Below are 23,881 nucleotides of genomic sequence, written 5' to 3'. Positions count from 1 at the left end.
GATTTCCCTCCCGGGCAACGTTAAGGCCCATTCCACCAGGGCGGTCGCCTGTTCCTGGGCGGAAAGGGCCCAGGTGACAACCGACCAAATCTGCAGGGCCACCACATGGTCGAATATCCATACATTCACAAAACACTACCGCCTGGATTTAGAGGCCAGCTGCGATATGGCCTTCGGGCGTAAGGTGCTACAAGCGGTGGTCCCCTCCTAAAAAAAGCCCTCAGATTGTTGGCACTTCTCCAGGTCTATGCTGTCAGGATGACGAGGGGAAGACAGGAATTAGGTTTAACTGTTAATTCCCTTTCTTGAAGTCATCCTGACAGCATAGGGGCTTTTCCCTCCCCTTGAGTTATGTTTACGTGAAGTAAGGTACTGTATTATGATTTCTGTATTAAAAAATATTGGTTAAGTAAAGCCGGGTCAGGCCTCATGTCCACGGGGAAAATCAGGCCCGCTACGGATTCTCCATGGAGAATCCGTAGCGGGTCCCTCCTGCCCCGCGGACATGAGGGATGAAAATAGCAATTACTCACCTCTCTGCACGCTCCGGATCTTCCCTTCTTTGCGGCTTCATCTTCTCTCTGTCGCGGCCGGATCTTCTTTCTTCGGCCCGGCGGATGTGCACGGCACGTCGGTTGCATGCCGCGCGCATGTGGCGGCCCGAAGAAAAAAGATCCGGCCACGACGGAGAGAAGATGAAGCTGCGAAGAAGGGAAGATCCGGAGCAGGTGAGTATATTCTGATTTTGGTCTCCCGCGGATCTGGACGGCTTCCATAGGCATCAATAGAAGCCAGCGGGAGCCGTCCCCACGGGAGACCCGCACCTAAATGGAGCATGGTGCGGATTTTTTCATGCTCAATTTTTAAAAAAATCGCTTTTATTGACCATCCGCGAGTATTTATCTACCTGCGGGTGGTCAATGCATCCCTATGGGATGCGGATCCGCATGTGGGTGATCTGCTGCGGATTTTAAATAATCTTTTGCCCGTGGACATGAGGCCTCACTGTAGTCATTTGGTACACACTGGTGAGCCGGTGGTGGGAGTTGCCTTTTGTGTTTTCGCTTCCTGTGCCAACAGGTGTCCAGCGGACAACCTCCAGGTGTATGCTGTCAGGATGACTTCAAGAAAGGGAATTATCAGGTAAACCTAATTCCTGTCATTTGCAGTACATTTTGAAAGCAAAGTAGAAAAATGTTTCTAAAAAGCAGATTTTTGTGCCTATAATTATAGCTCTGTTCATATCCCACATGGAAGGTTTTAGAAGGAGCCTCCATTGCAGATTATGCCAGCTTTTATCATGTACAGCTTTTTCTTCCCATAAACCGCAGACACCTTGGTGGAACCTATATTAATGGGAGTCAAGTCAATGGGAGGCCATTGGTCATCACTGGTGTTCACAATGCAACGGATCTGGCAGGGCATTGTGAAACAGATGTGGCTATATATTTTTCCTTAATTCAGTTGTACAGACCTTGAAGGCCTTTTTAACTTAATGTAAGTTAGTAAAATAATCCTCTGTAATATCCTCTTTAAAGCTAGACACTATAAGAATTGCTTAACATATTATTAAAGGGGTTGTTCCGCGATAGCAAGTGGGGTTATGCACTTCTGTATGGCCATATTAATGCACTTTGTAATATACATCGTGCATTAAATATGAGCCATACAGAAGTTATTCACTTACCTGCTCCGTTGGTGGCGTCCCCGTCGCCATGGTGCCGTCTAATTTCAGCGTCTAATCGCCCGATTAGACGCGCTTGCGCAGATGGGTCTTTTCCCTTCGGCTCGGCAGCAGCGGCGTTCTGGCTCCGCCCCCTTGTACGCGTCATCACGTAGCTCCGCCCCATGACGTGTGCCGATTCCAGCCTCCTTATTGGCTGGAATCGGCACATGTGACGGGGCTGAGCTACGCGATGCATTAGAGGGGTTGTCAAAGTTGAATATTCTCTAAAAAAAAGATTTGTTCCCCATGCACTAACATAACAAATAGGCATATACACACCTCTCCCCACTGTGTCCTGTGCCGCCGCCGTTCTGGGTCTTCCTTCTGATATCACGTTTACAGGCTTCGTCAGGCTATTTATGTAATGTCATGGGCGATGCAGCAAAAGACAGAATTCAGCAATTGATCACTGATCTCTGTCATTGGTTGCATCACCTGTAATATACGGTAAACGAGGTGGGACTGCAGCCAGTAAACAAAGGAGTGAGTATATGCCTATTTATGTTTGTGCATGGAGAACTGATTTTATAGAGTGGTACCGTGTTGTACCTCCTCTACCTTGGATGCAAGATGTAGGCATGGAGGCTCTAGTACCCTGTTGGGCCACCTCTAGGTTGGATGCAAGGTGTGATATGGGTGGGAATGGAGCCTCTAGTACCCTGTTTGGCCGCCTTTAGCTTGGATTCAAGATGTAATACAGGCGGGCATGGAGGCATACATGTTCTGTATTGTATCCTGCAGCATATCGGGTGGCAGGCAATTCGTTAATTCAACCATCCAGCTTCTCACATCCCAATAATGCGCTCCCTCTCAGACGCTGGTAACTAGGTGAAATCTCTTCTCTGTGTCGTAGAGGCTTCTGGTGGTCAACAAGCTCCACACAAGCAGAAGAAGAGGTCACTACACACAAGGAGCCTCTGCGGGCCTTTTATAGGCCATGGGGGGAACCACTTTTAGGATCTCGGTTGACAAGACTGTTCATCTAATCATGCCATAAGTCTCATCTTTTGTATATCTGCCTGAAATGGAACTGCATGCCGAGTTTTGTGGCAAAACAACAACTTCTAGGGTGTAATTTTGAGAAAAAAAAAGAAGATTTTATTGGACTCTTTGGTAGTTTGTTTTAGACCAAACCGGTATTAGTGTATCTTGACGCCACCGTAACTCCTGGTGGAGTCAAGATTGACACTGTAGCAATGCCCCCTGTACCTGATTGGCTCCAGAGGTGCTTAGGCTGCAGGTTCTAGAATGGCAGTAGAGATGTAAAGAAAATCCATACAGCGACCCCAGGTCCAGAAGGCATACAGCGGGGCTATCCCCGCCGGTGATCCTGAAGCCGTATCCCCTAGAATTTTGCCAGCGCAGCGGAGGTTTTAAAGCAGCCAGGTAAATGCGACCAGAAACGCCGCAGTCTGACTCCCCCAATTCCCATCTCAGTCTGATATCGTGGCCGGGTTCAGGAAATACAGAGGACCAGGGGGAGATACACTCCCATCTGCCGGCCGCACGCTCCCCGAGGGCTGCAGGGCTCCCACAGTGGCAATCCCTCTACCCCACCCGTTTGATAGAAATCGCATCTGGCGTCTGGGAGGCCACTGCCTGGAGGGGGAGGGGCAGCTGACACACTGAGAGCCGCCCGACGGGCAGAGGACAGATCTCACACCGGTGCTGGGCACACGGCTTAGTGCACCACTAATGAAGGAAGGCTACAGCAGTGGGGACTGCCACAGGAAGGCAACAGCGCAAGGTCTGTGACAGGGACCCAGGTGACGGGTGCAGCACATCAGCGCTGGCTAACATACTAAGGCTCACTGACCTTCTAGGACCTTAATCTCTTTCGCCTATCGGGAGCTAGGGGTGTGAGAGGGACGTTCCTCCTGTCAAACCCCTAGCTTCCGGTGGCGTCAAGATACACTAATACCGGCCTAACCTATAGAACTATAGTTTATACTACTGCCATCTAAAACTCCTGAGAGTGGAGATTGCATTTATATAATGGCAAATTTGTCTACTTTTTTATGCAGACAGCAGAGAACTGAATTCCCAGTTACAGATAATGTGCAGACTATCCCCCCTCCTTATGTAGTGAGGATAATCTTAATCTACAGCCGGCCAGCTTCTCAGCCTTCACTCACTCTAACAGAGACCATGAAGGTAAATATGTCTGCACTGGGTAAAAACTCCTATACAGTCTTACCTTGGCTTGCGAGTGCCTCAGCGTGCACGCTTCTTGACTTGCGAGAAGGCGCTCTCCTGAATTTTTGCTCTGATTTAAGAGCAAAAACTCGGGTTACAAGCCTGCTTCCACATTCCACCAGAGGTCGATGACATCACTGCTCTGTGCAGCATTGCATTCAATGGGGCTGCTGCTGCTGCCAGAAACCACCCCCCCCCCCCCCCCCCCCAGTGATTTGCGGGGAAGGGCTTTAAATCTAAGCCTTTACCTGAAAAATCATCCCTAGCTGTAGTAAAAAATAACAAAATGTATATAAACTCACCTGTCCACCGCTGCGGGAACTCAGGCGTGTCTAGCCGCTTATTCTCCCTGCACTGCTCTGAAATTCTTTCAGCAGGCGGAATTTATAATCCCTGCCTGCTAAAAGGGCTGTATCTGATTGGCTGAGTGCTCAGCCAATCACAGGCAGTGCTCAGCCATTCAATGAATGGCAGCTGAGCGCTGCCTGTGATTTGTCACAGCGCTCAGCCAATCACAGGCAGCGCTTGGCCATTCATTGAATTCGAGTGTATCAATGTTTTGGGTCAAGAGCTCTGTCACGGAACGAATTAAACTCTTAAGCCAAGGCACCACTGTATTTGCTTTTTGTGTTCCGATTGTGTTATAAAGCTATACATTATAATTATAACTTTATTCTCTCCCGCAGAAAATGCTGCAGTGCCCTTATTTTTTCTTTGATGCCATTTGCATCCATAATGGTTCTGATGATGAAGATATAGGCTGGAAGGTAAGTGTGTGATGAGACCTATGAGTATTACATGCTCTATCAACAACATTGCTTTAACTCATATATTTAATGTATCACAAATTAAAAGTTTTATTTGCAGAATTAGCACAAATTGTAAGACACATGGCACCAGGACAGCTATGCATAAATGCCAAGTTGTATAGGGCACCCATAGACTTCTATAGGGCTGTATTGTGCCTGGGATTTTATACAGATGTATTGTGTTTTGTTTTTTTAATACATTTTGTATAAATCCAACAGAAAAAGAAAATGTTGCATAACACTTTTGATACTTAGGCTGGGTTCACACAGGGTGGATTTGTCACGGAATTTCGCCGCGGCAAATCCGCCCGCGGCCGCTAATCTCAGGATTAGCCAGCCATGTGGACGAGATTTCTCAGAAATCTCGTCCACACGGGACGGCCAATCCGCTGCTGTAAGGCAGGCTGGAACCGCGACTGCGGCCGCCGCAGCCGCGGTTTAAGAATATGTAGTATGTCTATTTATCTTTTCTTTCTGCCGAGGCTGCGCTCTCCTCTATGGGAGCGCCGGCCGCAGCGGAAAAGCGAGCGGCCGGGCCGCTTCAAAGCCGCCGCGGGTTTTTTCCAGCACTCTCCCGGCAGAAATCTCGCGGCTTTTGCTGCGGCCAAACCGCGGGAATACGCCCCGTGTGAACCCAGCCTTACTCTTAGTGCAAATAAATCTATTACTATACGGTATACTTCTGGGGTCTAAATTCAGTAAGAAGTATATTTGGGCGCAGAAATAACTGATAAACCACAAACCTGACTGGATGTGATCAAAAGTTATCTATCTTTCATTGACAGGCAGTAGTTTTTATAGAAGCACATGCTTCAATTAGATTAAATTCATTTATTACCATTGGTTCATAAATCATAGACACACATCTGAATATACAAGATAAAGAATTTAACATCTAAAATGCCAAACAAACACACGGCTATGGTTAGATTCTTGGAACATGCATACTGGAATGTTTAGTATAAATATTTAGAAACCTGCATGAACAGCAGAGAACAAGTCATCTTGACACGCCGTACAGTCTGGATGCTTCATGGCTATCAGCTTTGGCTGTTCACTCAAGGCTTAATATCAGTAATTAGTCTCATTTTAAAGGAAAAATGAATGTAAACGAAAGAGTTATACAAGATGGCTACCCGATAAAAAAATGGCTATGCCTAGGATAGAATATGGAGTCATATTTGTTTCACTAACACTTACCACAAAATTCTTTTCTCCTAGCAGCATTGCTTCTATTGGTGAAAAACTTTCTAATATAACACAGCATGGAGCACCATGCTGCAGTACAGGGAGTGCATATTGTTCCGTAGTGCATAAGTCTTACAGTAACCTGCCTTACAGTTTACCTACTTTGAGGTATCCCTCATTTTGTGGTGTCTGTACAATATGACCCTCCATTCTTCTTTTATTGTACTGCCTAGAAAAGATCCTGGCTATAGCAAAGGCTAGCCACCCTGGTCTGATTTCGCAGAAGAGCTACTATAACTCAAATTGCTGGAAAAAATCAATGCTGGCTCTGATATAGCAAGTTGTTGGAACATATACAGTACATCACAGCTGCATGCATAGCCATAGACACCTAAAGTGGGAAAATGAGCGTCAGAACTGGAGCGATGGATGAAGCTGGACCGATCTGAGAAATCATTTCTTCGTGTACATCATGCGGACGGCTGGATGCCTATGCGTTAGTTACCTGTGGAAGAGATGGGAGCGGGGTGTAATAAGGAAAGAAGGCAATACAATGGACAATGCAGGCAGTATCAGGCTCTGTGCGATGTTCTGCTGGGAAACCTTGGATCCTGGCAATGTACCACCTACCTAAATATTTCTGCAAAACACATTGTTGCCTCCCAAAACATGTGACCTATTAAAAGAATATGTTATTTGTCCCTCACTGTGAATGCCATCAGAAGAAAAGAAATACTCAACGCCACAATTGAGCTTTTTTGTTCACCCAATCTCAAAGATATTTAATTAAAAAAGGATCAAAGATTCACATGTACCCCAAACTAATTAATACCAGTAGAATCTACAGGTCTTTTCACAAAAATAAGCTTTCAGGCAACCCTATCGATGGGAAAAATAAAGTTAGTACTACAAAAACTATAAATTTTGATATTGTCAGAATTGTACTGACCCACAGAAAAAATGCATCATGTAATTTTTGCCACACCATCTATGCCCTAAAAATAAGACCTGCCACAATAAGGCAAAACTTAATGGATGTGTACCTAGCTGTACAGACACCTCTCTTTGGGCTAAAAAGCCTCAATATGTATGGGAAAGCTGGATATTTCGCTATATATGTGAATCACATTGGACAGATTGGAAAATGGATGCATTAAGATGCATTTAGACATAAAGATGATTGCTTGAAAGATCGCTTTTGATGAATCATTTTTGCATAAACTGCTACTTGGTACTTAATGCCTATTAGTACCAAATAGTAGTGCGTGAGCCTCCAGGAACTGTTTTCAGGGAACACACCACCCGCTGTTCTCTGAATATATTCCCTTTGTTCTGCCACAGAGCTGACAGCTGAGACAATATAATCAGCTGTTATCAGCGCTCCCTGGGCAGAACACAGGTGCGGTTATTAAACATAGTAACATAGTATGTAAGGCCGAATGAAGACAATGTCCATCTAGTCCAACCTGCTTATCCTCCTATGTTGTTGATCCAAAGGAAGGCAAAAAACCCCAAGAGGCAGGAGCCAATTAGCCCTTTTGGGGGAAAAATTCCTTCCCGACTCCCTAATGGCAATCAGACTAATCCCTGGATCAACCCCTAATAGTACCTACCTGCCTGTGTACCTGGATTAACAACCTAAGATTTATATCCTGTAATATCCTTCCGCTCTAGAAAGACATCAAGTCCCCTTTTAAACTCCTCTATGGATTTTGCCATCACCACATCCTTAGGCAGAGAGTTCCACAGTCTCACTTCATCATAGAAGCTGATCAGATGGGTCTGACATGATTGACCCTTCATGAAATCGTGCTGGTGAGGAGTTATACCGTTGTTCTCCTTGAGGTATTCGTCGATGGCATCTCTCAGAAACCCCTCAAATATTTTTCCAGTTACTGAAGTGAGACTTACCGGCCTGTAGTTACCAGGCTCACTTTTGGACCCCTTTTTGTAAATTGGAACCACGTTAGCAATCCGCCATTCCAATGGTACAACCCCGGTCTTGATAGTATCCACTAATATTAGATATAGTGGCCTAGCTATCACATCACTTAGTTCTCTTAGTACCTTTGGGTGTATTCCATCTGGGCCAGGCGATTTATCGATTTTAATCTTTTTTAACCGATTCTGCACCTCCTCCTGTGTTAGGTATGAGATATTTTGTGTAGGGTTCATTTTATTCCCCTGCATCTCATGTGGCATTTCTTTTCGTTTGTGAATACGCTTGAAAAGAAACTATTTAATAGGTTTGCCTTCCCTCTATCATCTTCAATGATTTCTCCTGCATTATTTGTTAAAGGGCCAGTGCTTTCAGTGCAAATCCTTTTTCTGTTAATATAGTTGAAAAATAGGAGGCAGCCACTCCTATATAAATACAATGCATAAAAGAAACAAAAGTCTGCACCTCCAACAAATAAATTAAGCGTGATGGTGCACAATTAGCTATGGCTGCAACAAAATACAGTAGTAAACACATGCTTCAGCTGTCACACACTTAATATCTGCATAAAAATGCATTCTTACACATAAACTGTGTAAGATTCACAGTGCTTATAGTTGGTATGTCTTAGGCCGGACTCCCACGGGCGTAAGCAGAAACGCTGTGGGACTCGCACAGAGGTTTATAGCTGTAAACCCGGCTGTGTAAAGGTGGATAAATTGTACTGTACATGACCATAACTCACATAGGCGGTCATATGCAGTACACCTGGGATTCATTTAGCAATGATTGGTATACTAGACCGTACGCGCAGCCAATGCACAATATAGAGAACAACAAGTCTATAGAGAACAATGGGATCTATGTCGTGCGTATACAAGGTAAAATAGAAGATGTTGTGTTCTATTTTCCGCTTGCAGATTATGTAATTCCGAAACTCTAATGGAACTGCATATGGCAATGCAATTGATTACCTGCGAGTGATTGGGTATCACATGGGTGGACAGAGCCTGCAGAATTCGCAATTCCAATCCAGTCGCGTGAGACCGGCCTTAATGTCTTTTAATGTTTAGCTTGCAAATATCATTGTCTTTTATCTTTGACAGGACGTACTTACCTTCTTCAGCAGTTTTGATACTAAAGGCACAAGTTATAAATATGAAGTGTCAATAACAGGACCTGCTCTGGAGCTTCATAACTGTATGGCCAGACTACTAGCTCACCCTCTTCAGCGCCCATTTCAGAGTCATGCCTCTTATAGTCTTTTAGAGGAAGAAGAGGAGAGTGCAGAAGGGGAAGTAACTGTCTAAAATAAACTGATTGGAATCACAAGTTATCATTTTAGTGTCATAAATAAAGTACCAATTTTTATAGAAATTACATTATTGTGGATCAATCTTGTGATAGCGATGACCTTTGTTTCCATTTTTTTGCAAAATATCACCATACAAAGCAAATGCAAAACCAACATTTACAAGAGTTATTCCATAATTGCATTCTTGGCTAAACTGATTACACTTATAGATACATTTTGCAACTATTACTTATTGGAAATAACACTCCTTTAAATGGGGACCTGTTGCATTGTACATGTAGTCCTAACTGCAGGAGGAACTGAGTAGACCACCCTATTAACCCCTTAAGGACGAAGCGCCGTAAATTTACGGTGCTTGGGCCTGGGCTTTAATCCCAACTGATCGTAAAAATCTAGCACAGGATTAAAGCTTCTGCTCTTGCAATAGAGCAGGTCAGGTCCTCAGCTGTCAGTGACAGACGAGAATCTGGAGAAAGAGGCAGAAGTGTTTTTTAACCGCTTCTGCCTTCTCTCTTGAAGGCAACATAACGCTCAATGAGCACTATGTAGTGAAGAGAAGAAAGCAGAAGTATCACTTCCGCTGTACAATCCATATGACATTATGGGGGACATAGATGTTAAAAAAAAAAAAAAAAAAGGCGCAAAAATAAAAGTTAAAATTACAAAATATATCAAAAAGAAAATGAACCCCCGCCGATGTCAACCTAAACCATTGCCATGTGCAGTCTGTAATCGGAGACTGGACAAATTATATATATCAAAACGTCCAAAACAAAATGAGGAATTCATTCCTTTACTTTATTTTAGCGAAAGTATAGAAATTTTCAAAATCAGCTCTAAAAAGTTTTTTTAAATTGTGTTTTGAATTCTTTTTTTTTACCCCTAATGAAACAAAAAAAATATTAAACATTGCAACTGAAAATATGCTTTAAAAAATAAGCCCTTATAGGCCACAGAAAAAAATGTTGCAAAAATAATTTTGGTAGCTGCAGAAAGAAAAAAGGACCGTACAACACCCACATGGTTAAAAAACCCTAATAAGAGTCTGGTCATTTTTGGACACCATGGTCTTTAAGGGGTTAAGGAGACCACCCCTTAGATTTTCAGTTCCACCATATATTATGCATTATAGTCATCTTTTGGGAAGACCACTTCACTGCAATTTTGGATCCACTGCATCAGCAACATTTCAACCATACAATGACTTTTTTACACCATCCACCCATAAACATCAAGTTTAAATACAGGTATACATAAGAGTCTACAAAATAAAAATAGAGTAGTCAGCTCACCAGCATCCACTGAAAACAAGTGCGGGGTGTAAAGAATAACCACAAAACCTATGGTGTAATTTGCCAGTTGCATGAGGTCATTTGGGCACCTGTATATAAGAAGGACATAGCTGAACTAGAGAGACTAGAGGTCAACCAAGGTAAGTAAGGAAATAGGTGGATTTCAAAACATGTTATCAAATGTGTGGTTGTTCAGTTTGGAAAAATACAACTTGGGCGCAATCTAATTAAAATGTACAGATATGTGGATGAACAATACAATAATTATACTGGTCAACAAAATAAAACTTTTTTTTTCATAGTAAACAAAAATACACTTTTCAAGACCAACTTTTCATGCGGCTTCCAAAAATGCATTCAGTTTTCTCCTACCACATTCAGTTTTTGAAATTTGACCACCTATGATTTTTACAGATTTTTATGTATATTTCAGAATGTACCAGAAATGGAATCCTTCTAAAGTAACACATATCCAGCACATTTATCATCAATTCAATCAATTTTTATCCCTATTAAACTTTTTGCTAAACAAAACATTAAAATTAAACACTACAATTTTTAGATTTTTGAAAGATTTGCAGTAATTTTACGTTTCTGTCCTGAAGCTGTAAATAAGCCACAATCACCATACACATAGCAAACAGATGTATCGGATATTTTTGCATTTCTAGGCATTCCAATAAATACTTTTATAGCATGTGAAATCCAAGCTGAAATGAGAAATATGTTTCAGTATTGGTTGTAATAGGAGTACTATGTTGAAAAAACAAAAAAAAACGTTTCGGCGCGGGACAACCCCTTTAACAAAGCGCAGATGCCATGGGGAGACAGCAGCTTTCATAGACTCAAGAACCGGAGCTGCAAGGCTGGGTGAATGTAATGCCTGTAGGGATGCTGCCTATCCAGAGGCCAATATGAGGGTTGCTATTACCACTGAGACTACTACCGGTATTACTACTGGGGCCACTATGGGATGCACTATTATTATTGGAGCCACCAATATACGGGACTCTATTACTACTGGGGCCAATGGGGTTACAGTGTCACAAGAACAATCGGTCCTTTGAAGGGCAACAAAAAGGCTAATTTGGCTAAAAGGGACTACTTGGCATTTCACAATTGTGAAACACGTCTTTGCTCAAAAGGTCATTTGGGGCAGAGTTTGGATGAGTTAACAATGTGGAATTGCTGCAGTTTTAACAAACACAATTCACTTCCAGTGCAAAAAATCTGCAGCAGAAAATAGTCATGCTGTTGCTTTGAAAATCAACTGCGGAATTTTCACTGGATTTTTTTCCTTGCAATGCAATGAGTGAATTTACCATTGAAAATCTGCAGATTTTGATCATACCTATAATCCCAGATCCTGGATCTAAATGAGTAGTTTGCAACACAAGATCCATTTGCATCATGGAAAGGAGTTTGCTGTTCACTGAGCACTCTGTAGGGTAGATGTAGGGATGGATGGTAGTTTGGGAGAGCAGGATGAAGTAAGAGGGGAAATAGCACCACAGGGCAGGCTAGATAGGTCCTGCTAGTGGGGGACTCAATTATTAGGGGGACGAACAGGGCAATCTGCCACAAAGACCGTGATCGTCGAAAGGTGCGTTGCCTTCCTGGCGTTGGAGTTTGACACATCACGGATCAGGTTGACATTACTGGGAGGGGCTTGTTAGGGATATCATCAGAGATTTCTTAGCGTGTTTCATTGCCTGGTCTGAATTATAGTCGTGTACAGAAATCACTGACACATGACACAGTCTGTATCATCCGACAATGAAGCTCTTCTGGCTTTATTACAAAGCATATATAAGTTCCATAATGTATGATCAGAAATAAATGCCCCCATGTAATCATAAGAACTCATGATTGGCTCTAGGTGCTAATGGTTTAACGTATGTTAACACCTTGAGGTGTATTACTACCAAATACGTAATTACAAGGAACCTGAAACTTAAGAAGAATAGGCTTATTCCATATTTGTTCTAATTGCTGCTCCGCTATCTCTGGACATTCATAAGCCATAGTAACATAAAGAATGCTAGGCTGAATGAAGACGATGTCCATCTAGTTCAGCCTGTTTCAGGAAAGGATATGTGGGAGTATGAGCCTGCATCTACGTACCAGTGTACAACATGAGCTGAGTTAACCATTTAGATGCTGGTTATCCACTAAGAAGGAAGATATATAATACACACATGTGTTTGCCTAGGCTGCTGTGAGAAATATATTATTACTAGCTGATATACCCGGCTTCGCCCGAGTTAATTTGGTACTGGTGTTTATCTGGTGTTCACACGGAAATCTTATGAAGTCGTGGTTACTTTAGAGATACCGGAAAAATATATGTTCACCATTTTGCGTAGTTCTCTGTGTTACCCAGGAAACACCACGGGAGGTAACCATGCGACGTTTCCTTTATATAAAATGACATCAGGAAGTGAGAGAATTAGATTCCATACGTAAAATGTGGACGCTAATTCTTTTGCGCTTAGAATTGAACAGTCGAGGTGGGACCCATTAGCTTTTCCTATTTATGACATAATCAATGCTCGTGCCAAATTTCACATTTCTATGACACCGGAAAGTGAGAAAATTACATTCCGTACGTAAAATTTGGACGCTAATTCTTTTGTGCTAGAATTGAATATTCGAGTTAGGACCATTTAGCTTTTCCTATTTATGACATAATCAATGCGCGTGCCAAATTTCACGTTTCTATGACACCGGAAAGTGAGAAAATTACATTCCGTACGTAAAATTTGGACGCTAATTCTTTTGCGCATAGAATTAAATAATCGAGTTGGGACCCATTAGCTTTTCCTATTTATGACATAATCAATGCTCGTGTGAAATTTCACGTTTCTATGACACTGGAAAGTGAGAAAAATACATTCTGTACGTAAAATTTTGACGCTAATTCTTTTGCGCAAAGAATTGAATAATCGAGTTGGGACCCATTAGCTTTTCCTATTTATGACATAATCAATGCTTGTGCCAAATTTCACGTTTCTGGAAAGTGAGAAAAATACATTCCGTATGTAAAATTTTGACGCTAATTCTTTTGCACATAGAATTGAATAATCGAGTTAGGACCCATTAACTTTTCCTATTTATGACATAATCAATGCCCGTGCCAAATTTTAAGTTTCTATGTGAGAAAATTACATTCCGTATGTAAAATTTGGACGCTAATTCTTTTGCGCATAGAATTAAATAACGGAGTTGGGACCCATTAGCTTTTCCTATTTATGACAATCAATGCTCGTGCCAAATTTCACGTTTCTGGAAAGTGAGAAAAATACATTCCGTACGTAAAATTTTGACGCTAATTATTTTGCGCATAGAATTGAATAATCGAGTTGGGACCCGTTAGCCTTCCCTATTTATGACATAATCAATTCCCTGTGCCAAATTTCGAGTTTCTATGACACCGGGAAGTGAAAGAATTAGATTCCGTACGTAAAATTTGGACGCTAATTCTTTTGTGCATAGAATTGAATAATCAAGTTGGGACCCATTAGCTTTTCCTATTTATGACATAATCAATGCCCGTGCCAAGTTTTAAGTTTCTATGACATTGGGAAGTGAGAGATTTAGATTATGTACGTTAAATTTTGACGCCAATTCTTTTGCGCTAGAATTGAATAATCGAGTTGGGACCCAATTACTTTTCCTATTTTGGAGATAATCTATGCTCGTGCCAAAATTCATGTTTCTACGACATCGGGAAGTTGGAGAACTTTTGGCGAGTCAGTCAATCAGTGAGTGAGTGAGTGAGTGAGTGAGTGAGTGAGTGAGTGAGTGAGGGCTTTCAGCTTTATATATATATAGACTATAACAGACTTAATACTTAAAAAAATACTTATGTATACAACCCCATTCAAAAGAATGGGGCTCGTAGTCATGCCACATTTGTGCGTCTCACAACACACAAATCTCGCACGACTTCCTTGGGCATGTGAAAGCGGCCTAACCCTGTGTCAGCATGAATTTATGAGAGATCACTCCTGTCAAACCAACCTGATCAGCTTCTACAAGGATATTAGTTCTAGACTGGACCAGGAGGAATCACTGGATCTTGTGTATCTGGACCGTTGCAAAGTGTTTGATACTGTGCCGCATAAAAGGTTGGCAAATAAAATGAGCATGCTTGGTGTGGGCAAGAATGTGGGTAAGTAACTGGTCCAGTGATAGAAACTAGAGTGGGGTTATATATGGTACATACTCTGATTGGGTCGCAGTTACTAGTGGGGTATTACGGGGGCACTATTGAAGGGGTCACTTACTAGTGAGGTAATGGTAGAAGGATTGTGCAATGAAATATCAATATTTGCAGATGACACAATGTAAAGATTGCAAAATATGGATACGTTTGCAGAAAAATGAAAAGGATTGAAACTGCACATTTGCAGAGGAAATACATTCTCCGAATGTCAGAGGCTCCTGAATCGTACGTGCTGATAATCCTGATTTTATCTACCTCAGCTTTTTTTCTGGTCTGTAATAGTTTCGACCTGTTTTGTTTAGCTGAAAATTCCTTGGCCTCCCTGATGATTTTATATGGGTACCCTCGATCCTTAAATATTTTTGCTAACTTCTACTTGCTACTTACCTGTGATAGCACAATAATACACTACATAATCATGACAATTATCATAGCTATTTATAAGCCACCCAATTAGCTAGTACCTTTTATCCTTCAAGCATACCATGCTGGCATGATTTTTTCTATCATTGTACATCATGCGCTGCTGATGCATAGGATCATCAGGGTAGTTTTTCTTTTTCTTTATTTTTATTTTTATTCTTTATAAGTTTTCCACAGAAAACTGCAATTCAACATTCACCAAGTACAAAAACAAAACATATGTGTACATACATCTTTAACATTCACAGTATCAGTCATGGTATGGGACCAGGTAGATCCTGACACTATGTAATATACCTTAAAGGGGTTGTCCCACGCCGAAACGTTTTTTTTTTTTTTCAAACCCCCCCCCCCGTTCGGCGCGAGACAACCCCGATGCAGGGGTTAAAAAAGAACACCGCACAGCGCTTACCTGAATCCCCGCGCTCCGGTGACTTCTTACTTACCTGCTGAAGATGGCCGCCGGGATCTTCTCCCTCGGTGGACCGCAGGGCTTCTGTGCGGTCCATTGCCGATTCCAGCCTCCTGATTGGCTGGAATCGGCACGTGACGGGGCGGAGCTACCAGGAGCCGGTCTCAGGCACGAAAACAAGAAGACCGGACTGCGCAAGCGCGTCTAATCCGGCGATTAGATGCTGAAAATTAGACGGCACCATGGAGACGAGGACGCTAGCAACGGAACAGGTAAGTGAAAAACGTCTGATAACTTCTGTATGGCTCATAATTAATGCACAATGTACATTACAAAGTGCATTAATATGGCCATACAGAAGTGTATAACCCCACTTGCTGCCGCGGGACAACCCCTTTAACTTGCAGCAAGGGCAAAGAAAGGGAACATAGAAGGTTTGAGGGGGAGGGAAAAGCAACAGGACAAAGACAACAAAGACTGATGAAACAAAACAAAAAAAAGTGGGGGGAGAGAAAAAACAGGTCCCTATATTCCGTAAAAGAAGGCATATAAGACGTGGAAGTGAGGGGATTAATAATTGGCTCAAAACCCCTCTTAGGGAAGCTACCTAGCATTCTGTCCAGAAAGATTCTTATATTCATTAGAGTTTTGGAACTCCAGCCAATGATGCCATGTTTTGGTAAATTTTTCATGAGCGTCTTTGAGTGATGCTGTAAGCTCTTCCATCTCTCTGATCTCACATATAAGATGGAACCACAATGAAATGAAGGGCGGTAGTGTTTGTCTCCAAAGTTTTGGGACACAGGCCCTTGCTGCGTTTACCAGGTGTCTCACCTCTGAGCACCTGTAGGTATACTCCGGGATGTCACTGAGATGCAGGAGGAAGAATGCAGGTGATTTTGGCAGAGCGGAGTCCGTAAATTTGGAGGCAAAACCCGTCAGCACCACGCAGTCTCAGAAAATGTGTAATAAAATCCCCTGGCCTGCATCGCATCTCCAACAAAGTGGGGAGACTGCAGGGAACATTTTATGTAACCTGGAGGACACCCTGTACCAGCGAGAGAGAATTTTGAATCCTGTTTCCTGAATATTGCTTGAAAAAGAGGACTTATGCGTGCAAGTGTAGATTTTTGTTAACTGTTCAGGTGTAAGGGACATCCCCAACTCCCTCTCCCAGGCCAAGACATATGGAGGTGTGGAGTTCTCCGCATCCAAGGATAGAATATTATACATGCGTGAAAGGGTATGGCGTGAGGGACCCGTCCCACTACAAAGTTGCTCAAATAGGGTCTTTGCTTGTGAAAATCCTGTGGCTGAGGGTAGAGAAAGGAGAAAATACCTAATTTGATGAATTTGCCAGAAGTTCAGCTGCATCGGGTCTGTGATGTTGGTTAGCTCATTTACCGACAACCAATGTCCCTCTGAGATAAAATGGATCTCTGTAAACCTGCCGTTACGAAGCCAGAATTGAAACCCACCGACCTCTAGACTAGGAGGGAAGGCTGGGCTACCTAGGATAGGAAACGGGTGTGGGACTGGGTGAAACCCCAGATTTGTGGAGTACCCGAGACATCACTCTAAGAGTGGCTCCTTTTGTAGGATGTGACCTAAACTCCGCTGGAATGTCCCTCTGAACCCAAGGGAGGGCCAACAAGGGTATTGAGGAAAACGTCTGCTCCATTGAGATCCACTGCTTACTTTCCGAATGCCTGATTCAGTCAACCACTCTCATTAATTGGGAAGCCTGGGGGTAAGCCACTAGGTCTGGGAGGCCAAGGGCCCCCATCTCCTTAGGCATGGACAGATGACTCTGGGCTATACGGGTAGGCATATCTGCCCAGACAAACTTTGTGAGCAGGGAAGACAGGTGTTGGAAAAAAAAAAGTCTAGGAATATCAATGGGTAAAGCTTAGAGAGTGTAGAGTACCCTGGGCAGGATGTTCATCTTGAATATTAACCCCATAATGACGCAGCTCCTTTTTCTTTTTCCATTTTCATTTTTTCCTCCCCCCTTCAAAAAAATTGTAACTCCTTTATTTATCCATCGACGTCGCTGTATGAGGGCTTGTTTTTTGCGGGACGAGTTGTATTTTTCAATGGTGCTATTTAACGTACCATATAATGTACTGAAAAACTTTTAAAAAATTCTAAGTGGAGTACAATAAAAAAAGACATTTCGCCATCTTTCAGTGCGTCTTGTTTCTATGGCGCACAAACGGCAACAAAAGCAACACGATAACTTTATTCCATGGGTCGGTACGATTACTACAATACCAAACTTGTATAGATTTTTTTTTTTACTGTACTACATTTTTTTATTTTTATTTTTTAAAACATTTAATTCTATTCAATTATTTTCTGTGGTCATTTTGTGCGCGCAATAACTTTTTTTTATTTTTCCACCGACGTAGTTGAGCTAGGGCTCATTTTTTGCGTGATGTACTGTAGTTTCTAATAGTACCAATTTGGAATACATATGACTTTTTGATCGCTTTTTTTTGCGTTTTTTCCGGGAGACAGGGTAACTAAAAATGTGCATTTCTGGCGTTCTTTTTTTTTTTCGGACGACGTTCACCGTGCGGGAAAAATAATGCACTACTTTGATAGATCAGACTTTTATGGACGCGGCGATACCACATACATATTTTTATTTTATGATTTAGATTTTTTAATAATAGATATGGCAAAAGGGGGTGATTCAAACTTTTATAACTTTTTTTTTTACAATTAAAAAACCTAATTAATTTTAATTTTTTTTAACCTTACTTTAAGGTCCCCCTGGGGGACTACAACCAGCGATGCTTTGATCGCTCCTGCAGTATGACGTAATTCTATACCATTACGTCATACTGCCATTTAACAGGCAGTCTATCAAGCCACCCCACAGGGATGGCTTGATAGGCAGTCTGGCAAGGCAGCCATGGGGCCTTTCAGAAGGCCCCCGGCTGCCATGACACCTGCACGGCTCCCCCGATTTCACTGCGGGGGCCGTGCGGGACCCCCAAACATCATTCAGGGGATCTAAATGGCGCTGTCAGAATCGACAGCGGCATTTAAAGGGTTAATAGCCGCGAATGGCCGGTCGCGGCTATTGCCCCCGGGTGTCAGCTGTAATAAACAGCTGACGCCCGTGCTGTATGAAGAGAGGTTGCCCCGCAACCTCTCTTCATACATACCCCGCCGCTCCATGACGTACCTATACGTCATGGCATGGGAAGGGGTTAAACACTTGACAAAGCAGGAGAAAAAGCCCTTTATCCCTTAGGTAAGGTCTCTTTTGATGTTATTTAAGAGATTCGGGAAATTTGCTGCGTAGAGGGCGGAGTTGTCCGCCGTGAGATATACTCCTAGGTATTTGATTTTGTCTCTGACCCACTTAAAGGCGAAGGAGCCTTTTATCTTGGCCATTGGGGAAAAGGGGAGGGAAATATTGAGAGCTGACGATTTTTGATAGTTGATTTTAAAATTTGAGAACGTGGTGTAGGTATGAAGTTCATGCAGAAAGACAGGAAGGGAGACCTGAGGGGATGACAGAAAAGAATAGTAGGTCGTCCGCATATGCGGCTACTTTTAGTATTGTACCCCCCATCTGGACGCCCCCTTTATTGACATTGGATTGAATATGGCTGAGGAGGGGTTCCAAGCACAGGATAAAGAGGAGGGGGGAAAGAAGACAACCCTGTTGCGTGCCATTCAAGATATTGAAGGGGGAGGAAAATATACCATTTGCTTTGACCGAGGCTGTGGGGGAGAAGTATAGGCTAAAGATCCAGTCCAGCCCTAAGTGACAAAGCGTTTCTTTCAATAAATCCCAGTCAATTCTGTCAAAGGCCTTATCAGCATCCGTAGAAAGAAGGCACATGGATAGGGAGGTTATTTTTGCCTGATGGATGATGTTAATAGCCCTGACAGTATTGTCCCGTGCCTCCCGTAGGGGCATGAACCCCACTTGGTCTCTGTGAATTACATCACCCAGAAGGGGTGCTAAGCAATTGGCAGGGATTTTCGAAAAGAGTTTTAGGTCCACATTTAGGAGGGATATGGGACGATAACTCTGGCATTGAAAAGGATCTTTACCTTCCTTCGGGATTACCGTAAGAAATATTTTCAGGCTATCTCTTGAGGGGCTAGCACCCGAGGTAAGCGAATTGAAGGCTCTGAGGAAATGAGGGGACAGAGTTTCAGCAAATGTCTTAAAGTATCAGGGGGTAAAACAGTCTGGGCCTGGTCCTTTTCTTCCTGTACGGGATTCTTTTAGTACACAGGTAAGTTACTCTTGCGAAATGGGGGATTCTTACATTTGAATTGTGCTTTGTGAGAGCTGAGGTATGCCCGAGTTTTGGAGATAGGTTTAAATCAAAGATCTATGAGAGGATCGTACTTACTCAGAAGGGGGTGGAGCCAGATTGTAGAGGGACTTGAAATCATTGCTAAATGCCTCGGCGATCTGTTGCGGCCCATGGAGGCTACTGCAAGATGGAGAGGAGATGTGAGAGATATATAAACGAGTTCGCTCCTTCCGCAAAGCCCAGGCCACAGTGCAACTGGGCTTATTGCCGTACTCATAAAAGTGTCTCCTGCACTTTGTCAACATGCCCTTACTCGCGACATAGTCAGAAAGCGTACCTTACCTCACAATTGTATTCACTCAGACCCTGCCATAACATCTATGGTTTGTTTATGTGCTGACTCCAGGATCTGAATGCAATTGAGGAGGAGCCGAAGTTGGGCACTACGTTCTCTTTTGACTCTGGACCCAATACTGATAATACCCCCGAATAACGCATTTATAGGCCTCCCACACGAAGAGCAGGGCTGTCTCCTGATTTGTATTATTAAATATTTCTCTAAGGTGTTCTGGATCTCGCTTGTAATTAATGGGTCTTGTAGAAGAGATTCATTAAGACGCCAATGCCATATCCTGTGGTGTAATGAGGGAAAGGAGAGTGAGATGGATCTGCGAAGGATATGTTATCAATATGTGCTGATGTGATTAGAGGGAGACTTGCTTGTTGAAGTAGGAAGTAGTCAATTCTGGAGTAGGCTTTATGTGGATGGGAGAAGAAAGTAAAATCTTTTGTAGAGGGGTGACTGCTTCTCCAAGCGTCCACTAATTGATGCTCACGTAGTATCTTGCGGAACCTGCGATGTGTGGACCCAGGCAAGCTACCAACCCCTCTAGATGTGTCAGTGGATGGGTTAAGAGGAAAATTTAGGTCGCCCCCAAGTATCAGGATGCCCTCCCGGAATTCCTCCAGATCCTCCAAGGCCCCCTCAAGGAAGGAAACCTGGGAGGAGTTGGGAAGACAAAGCGAAGCCAGGGTGACTGGGGTATCTGCCAACTTACCCTTAATGAAGAGGTATCTACCTGCACCATCCTCCCGCGTGTCTAGGTGTTCCCAAAGAATGGAGCTAGCCACCAGAATGGAGACTCCTTTGGTCTTGGAGACCGGACAGGCGCTGTGGAAGACATCCGGAAATCGAATCTGCTCTGAAGTGAGTTTCTTGGACAAAAGTGAAATGCCCTCTTTTTTGCCACAAAAGGCAGAGGAGAGAAGACCTTTTCTCTGGTACATTCAATCCCTGTGCGTTAATGGAAACAATATTCAGATTAGCATTATAAGAAGACATTATTGAATTGGAGGCGCGTCCACACTGACTCCAAAAACCCAGATAAATGTTAACACAGAACGGATCAAGGAAGAGAGAAAGGGGGAGATGAAAGACAGAACAGGGAAAGCCCCCAAGATTGACCTACTGGTATAAAAGCTATAGGTATAAAAGGAGGGATGAAAAAACAAAAATATAACACACACTACAAGAAACAAGAGGGAAACGGGCAAGAGTTAGGAAAATGCAGGAAGAGAAGGACCTACAGAAGGGCGGTTGCACTCCGTTGACTGACTCAGAACTGGATTAGGTCCGCACCAGTCAACAGGGGCAATAAAGATTCTAACCTTTCAGCAAATAAACTAGGACTGCCGCCCCCCTTATCAGAGGGTTAATTGCATCCCAAGAGCCCTAAGCTGGGAAACGTAGGACAGCAAGACAGACCAGGGAGAACAGTCCTGAAAAGTAAGCCGGCACTAGATATAAACTGGTAGCAACTAGTTGACCAGGAGCCCCGGCACCTACCAAACACAGAGCTCTAAAGTGACAGGGGAGCAAAGTCAGGAGAAACTGAGGAATAGAGGGAGTTGCCCGCCAAGCAATATGAACTGTAAACCCCAAGCAATACGAACTGATATGGCATAGGAGCTGCAGCTTGGTAGAGCGTGGGGGGAGCACCTGCATTACAATGATCCCCTCTCCCTGCTTTCCTGCCACAATGAGGGACAGGCAGCCCCTACCAGAAAGTCTCCTCGCAGCCTCCCTCCCTCCTGCACTGCCCTCCCAGTACTGGCTGCTGGAGGTGGTGTGAGTGCACTACGGTGGAGACCCAGCAGATTGGGTGACACATTCTTCTGCCCACTGATATGTAACGCTGGAGCCGGTCTCAGCAGGTCTCCCTGCTCTGTGAGGAGACCTGCAGCTCCGCTGGTGAGACCCGATGTCCTGTCTTGAGTGGGGGGAACGGAGACCTGCAGCTCCGCTGCTGAGCCCCGGTAGCTGAAGGATTTTTTTTTCTTTTTTTTGCAACAATAATTTTCAATAATACATACAGGGGCATAGCAGAGTTATAAAAAGATGTCTTAATACATTAATATAGCTACTAGCCATGTATTTTTGGAGTGTAGAACGTCAAATAAAATAGTAACAATCAGATGTTATCATATGTTGCATTTTTCATAGCTATTTTCAGTATGAACATTACACAAGAATGAACAATGGCCTGGCCAGGGCCAATACACAATACAGGAAGGAATAGAAAGGTATAGGGGAGAATATAAAGGTAGGGGGGTGGGGGAATTCTCTCTCTCAGGGCTGTCTCCCCGGGGGGCAAAGATACCAGAAAGGTGGGATTAGGTTATAAGGCTCAACCCTGCTGTAAGGAAGGTATAATTTATCCATGGAGTCCAAATACTAAGGAATTTATCATTTTTATCTTCTGTTATCGAGGGTAGTTTTTCGTTTATGAGATACGAATTCATTCGGCGTTTAGGGGGGAGGGAGGAAGGAAGGGATGGAGGAAGGAAGGAAGGGAGGGAGGGAGGAAGGAAGGAAGGAAGGGAGGAAGGAAGGGAGGGAGGAAGGGAGGGATGGAGGAAGGAAGGAAGGAAGGAAGGGAGGGAGGGAGGGAGGGAGGGAGGGAGGAAGGAAGGAAGGAAGGAAGGAAGGAAGGAAGGAAGGAAGGAAGGGAGGGAGGGAGGGAGGAAGGGAGGAAGGGAGGAAGGGAGGAAGGGAGGAAGGGAGGAAGGGAGGAAGGAAGGGAGGAAGGGAGGAAGGGAGGAAGGGAGGAAGGAAGGGAGGAAGGGAGGAAGGGAGGAAGGGAGGAAGGGAGGAAGGGAGGAAGGGAGGAAGGGAGGAAGGGAGGAAGGGAGGAAGGGAGGGAGGGAGGGAGGGAGGGAGGAAGGGAGGAAGGGAGGGAGGAAGGAAGGGAAGGAGGAAGGAAGGAAGGGAAGGAGGAAGGAAGGAAGGGAAGGAAGGAAGGGAAGGAGGAAGGAAGGAAGGGAAGGAGGAAGGAAGGAAGGGAAGGAGGAAGGAAGGAAGGGAAGGAGGAAGGAAGGAAGGGAAGGAGGAAGGAAGGAAGGGAAGAAGGAAGGAAGGAAGGGAAGAAGGAAGGAAGGAAGGAAGGGAAGGAAGGAAGGGAAGGAGGAAGGAAGGAAGGAAGAGGAAAGGGGGAGGAGGGAGGAGGACGACAGTCATAAAGATGAACAAAGGCTGTATTTCCCAGACTTCTCTTCTCAACCGGCGGAAAGCAGCGGAACCTAATGATTCTTTTCGCTGCAACAAGAGAAAAATACATCCTCCATCACCACAAAAAAGGGGGAATTAGTTTGGTCAATCACTCTCGGATATTATTACACCTAATCCTCCAAAAAACAGCATATCATCACGCTAAACTGCCAATTTTTCTGCCCCCCAAAAGGCTCTGTTTAAAAGATTTTTACAATTTAACCTTTCAAAAGTATTGATACTTTAACAGACACCAATTTTTTTTCACAGGGCTGCCCCAAGCTCCATTAAAATTAAGCAACAGCGAGCTGTATCTTTAAAAAATGTTTATGGGTTTCACCTGCCCTCGCAGTTGAGCAATTTTTCAGGGGTGCACTTGTACTCTTGGTACACCAATTTTTCTGGCCCTCACCTATACTGTTATCTAACTAATTTTTCTGGCCTTCGCCTACACTCATGGTACACCAATGTTTCAGGGGTTCGCCTATACTCTTGCTACAGGAATGTTACAGGGGTC

At 43.7% G+C, this 23,881-nt stretch overlaps 1 protein-coding gene across 3 annotated transcripts in view; it reads left to right on the top strand.

The window, feature by feature from the left end:
* The window catches only part of BABAM1 (BRISC and BRCA1 A complex member 1), a 58,638-nt gene extending 49,400 nt beyond the window's left edge, over positions 1–9,238 (top strand). For all 3 annotated transcript variants that reach the window (XM_066604560.1, XM_066604562.1, XM_066604561.1), the window contains exons 6-9: positions 1,473–1,497; positions 3,751–3,880; positions 4,609–4,689; positions 8,965–9,238. In XM_066604560.1, the coding sequence (XP_066460657.1) occupies positions 1,473–1,497; positions 3,751–3,880; positions 4,609–4,689; positions 8,965–9,168 (440 nt within the window). In that variant the 3' untranslated portion in view covers positions 9,169–9,238. The remainder of the gene's footprint in view (positions 1–1,472; positions 1,498–3,750; positions 3,881–4,608; positions 4,690–8,964) is intronic.
* The last annotated feature ends 14,643 nt before the right edge of the window (positions 9,239–23,881 follow it).

The sequence above is a fragment of the Eleutherodactylus coqui genome, chromosome 5, assembly GCF_035609145.1.
Source record: "Eleutherodactylus coqui strain aEleCoq1 chromosome 5, aEleCoq1.hap1, whole genome shotgun sequence".
NCBI lineage: Eukaryota > Metazoa > Chordata > Amphibia > Anura > Eleutherodactylidae > Eleutherodactylus > Eleutherodactylus coqui.
This window is presented reverse-complemented; position numbering and strand designations above follow the sequence as displayed.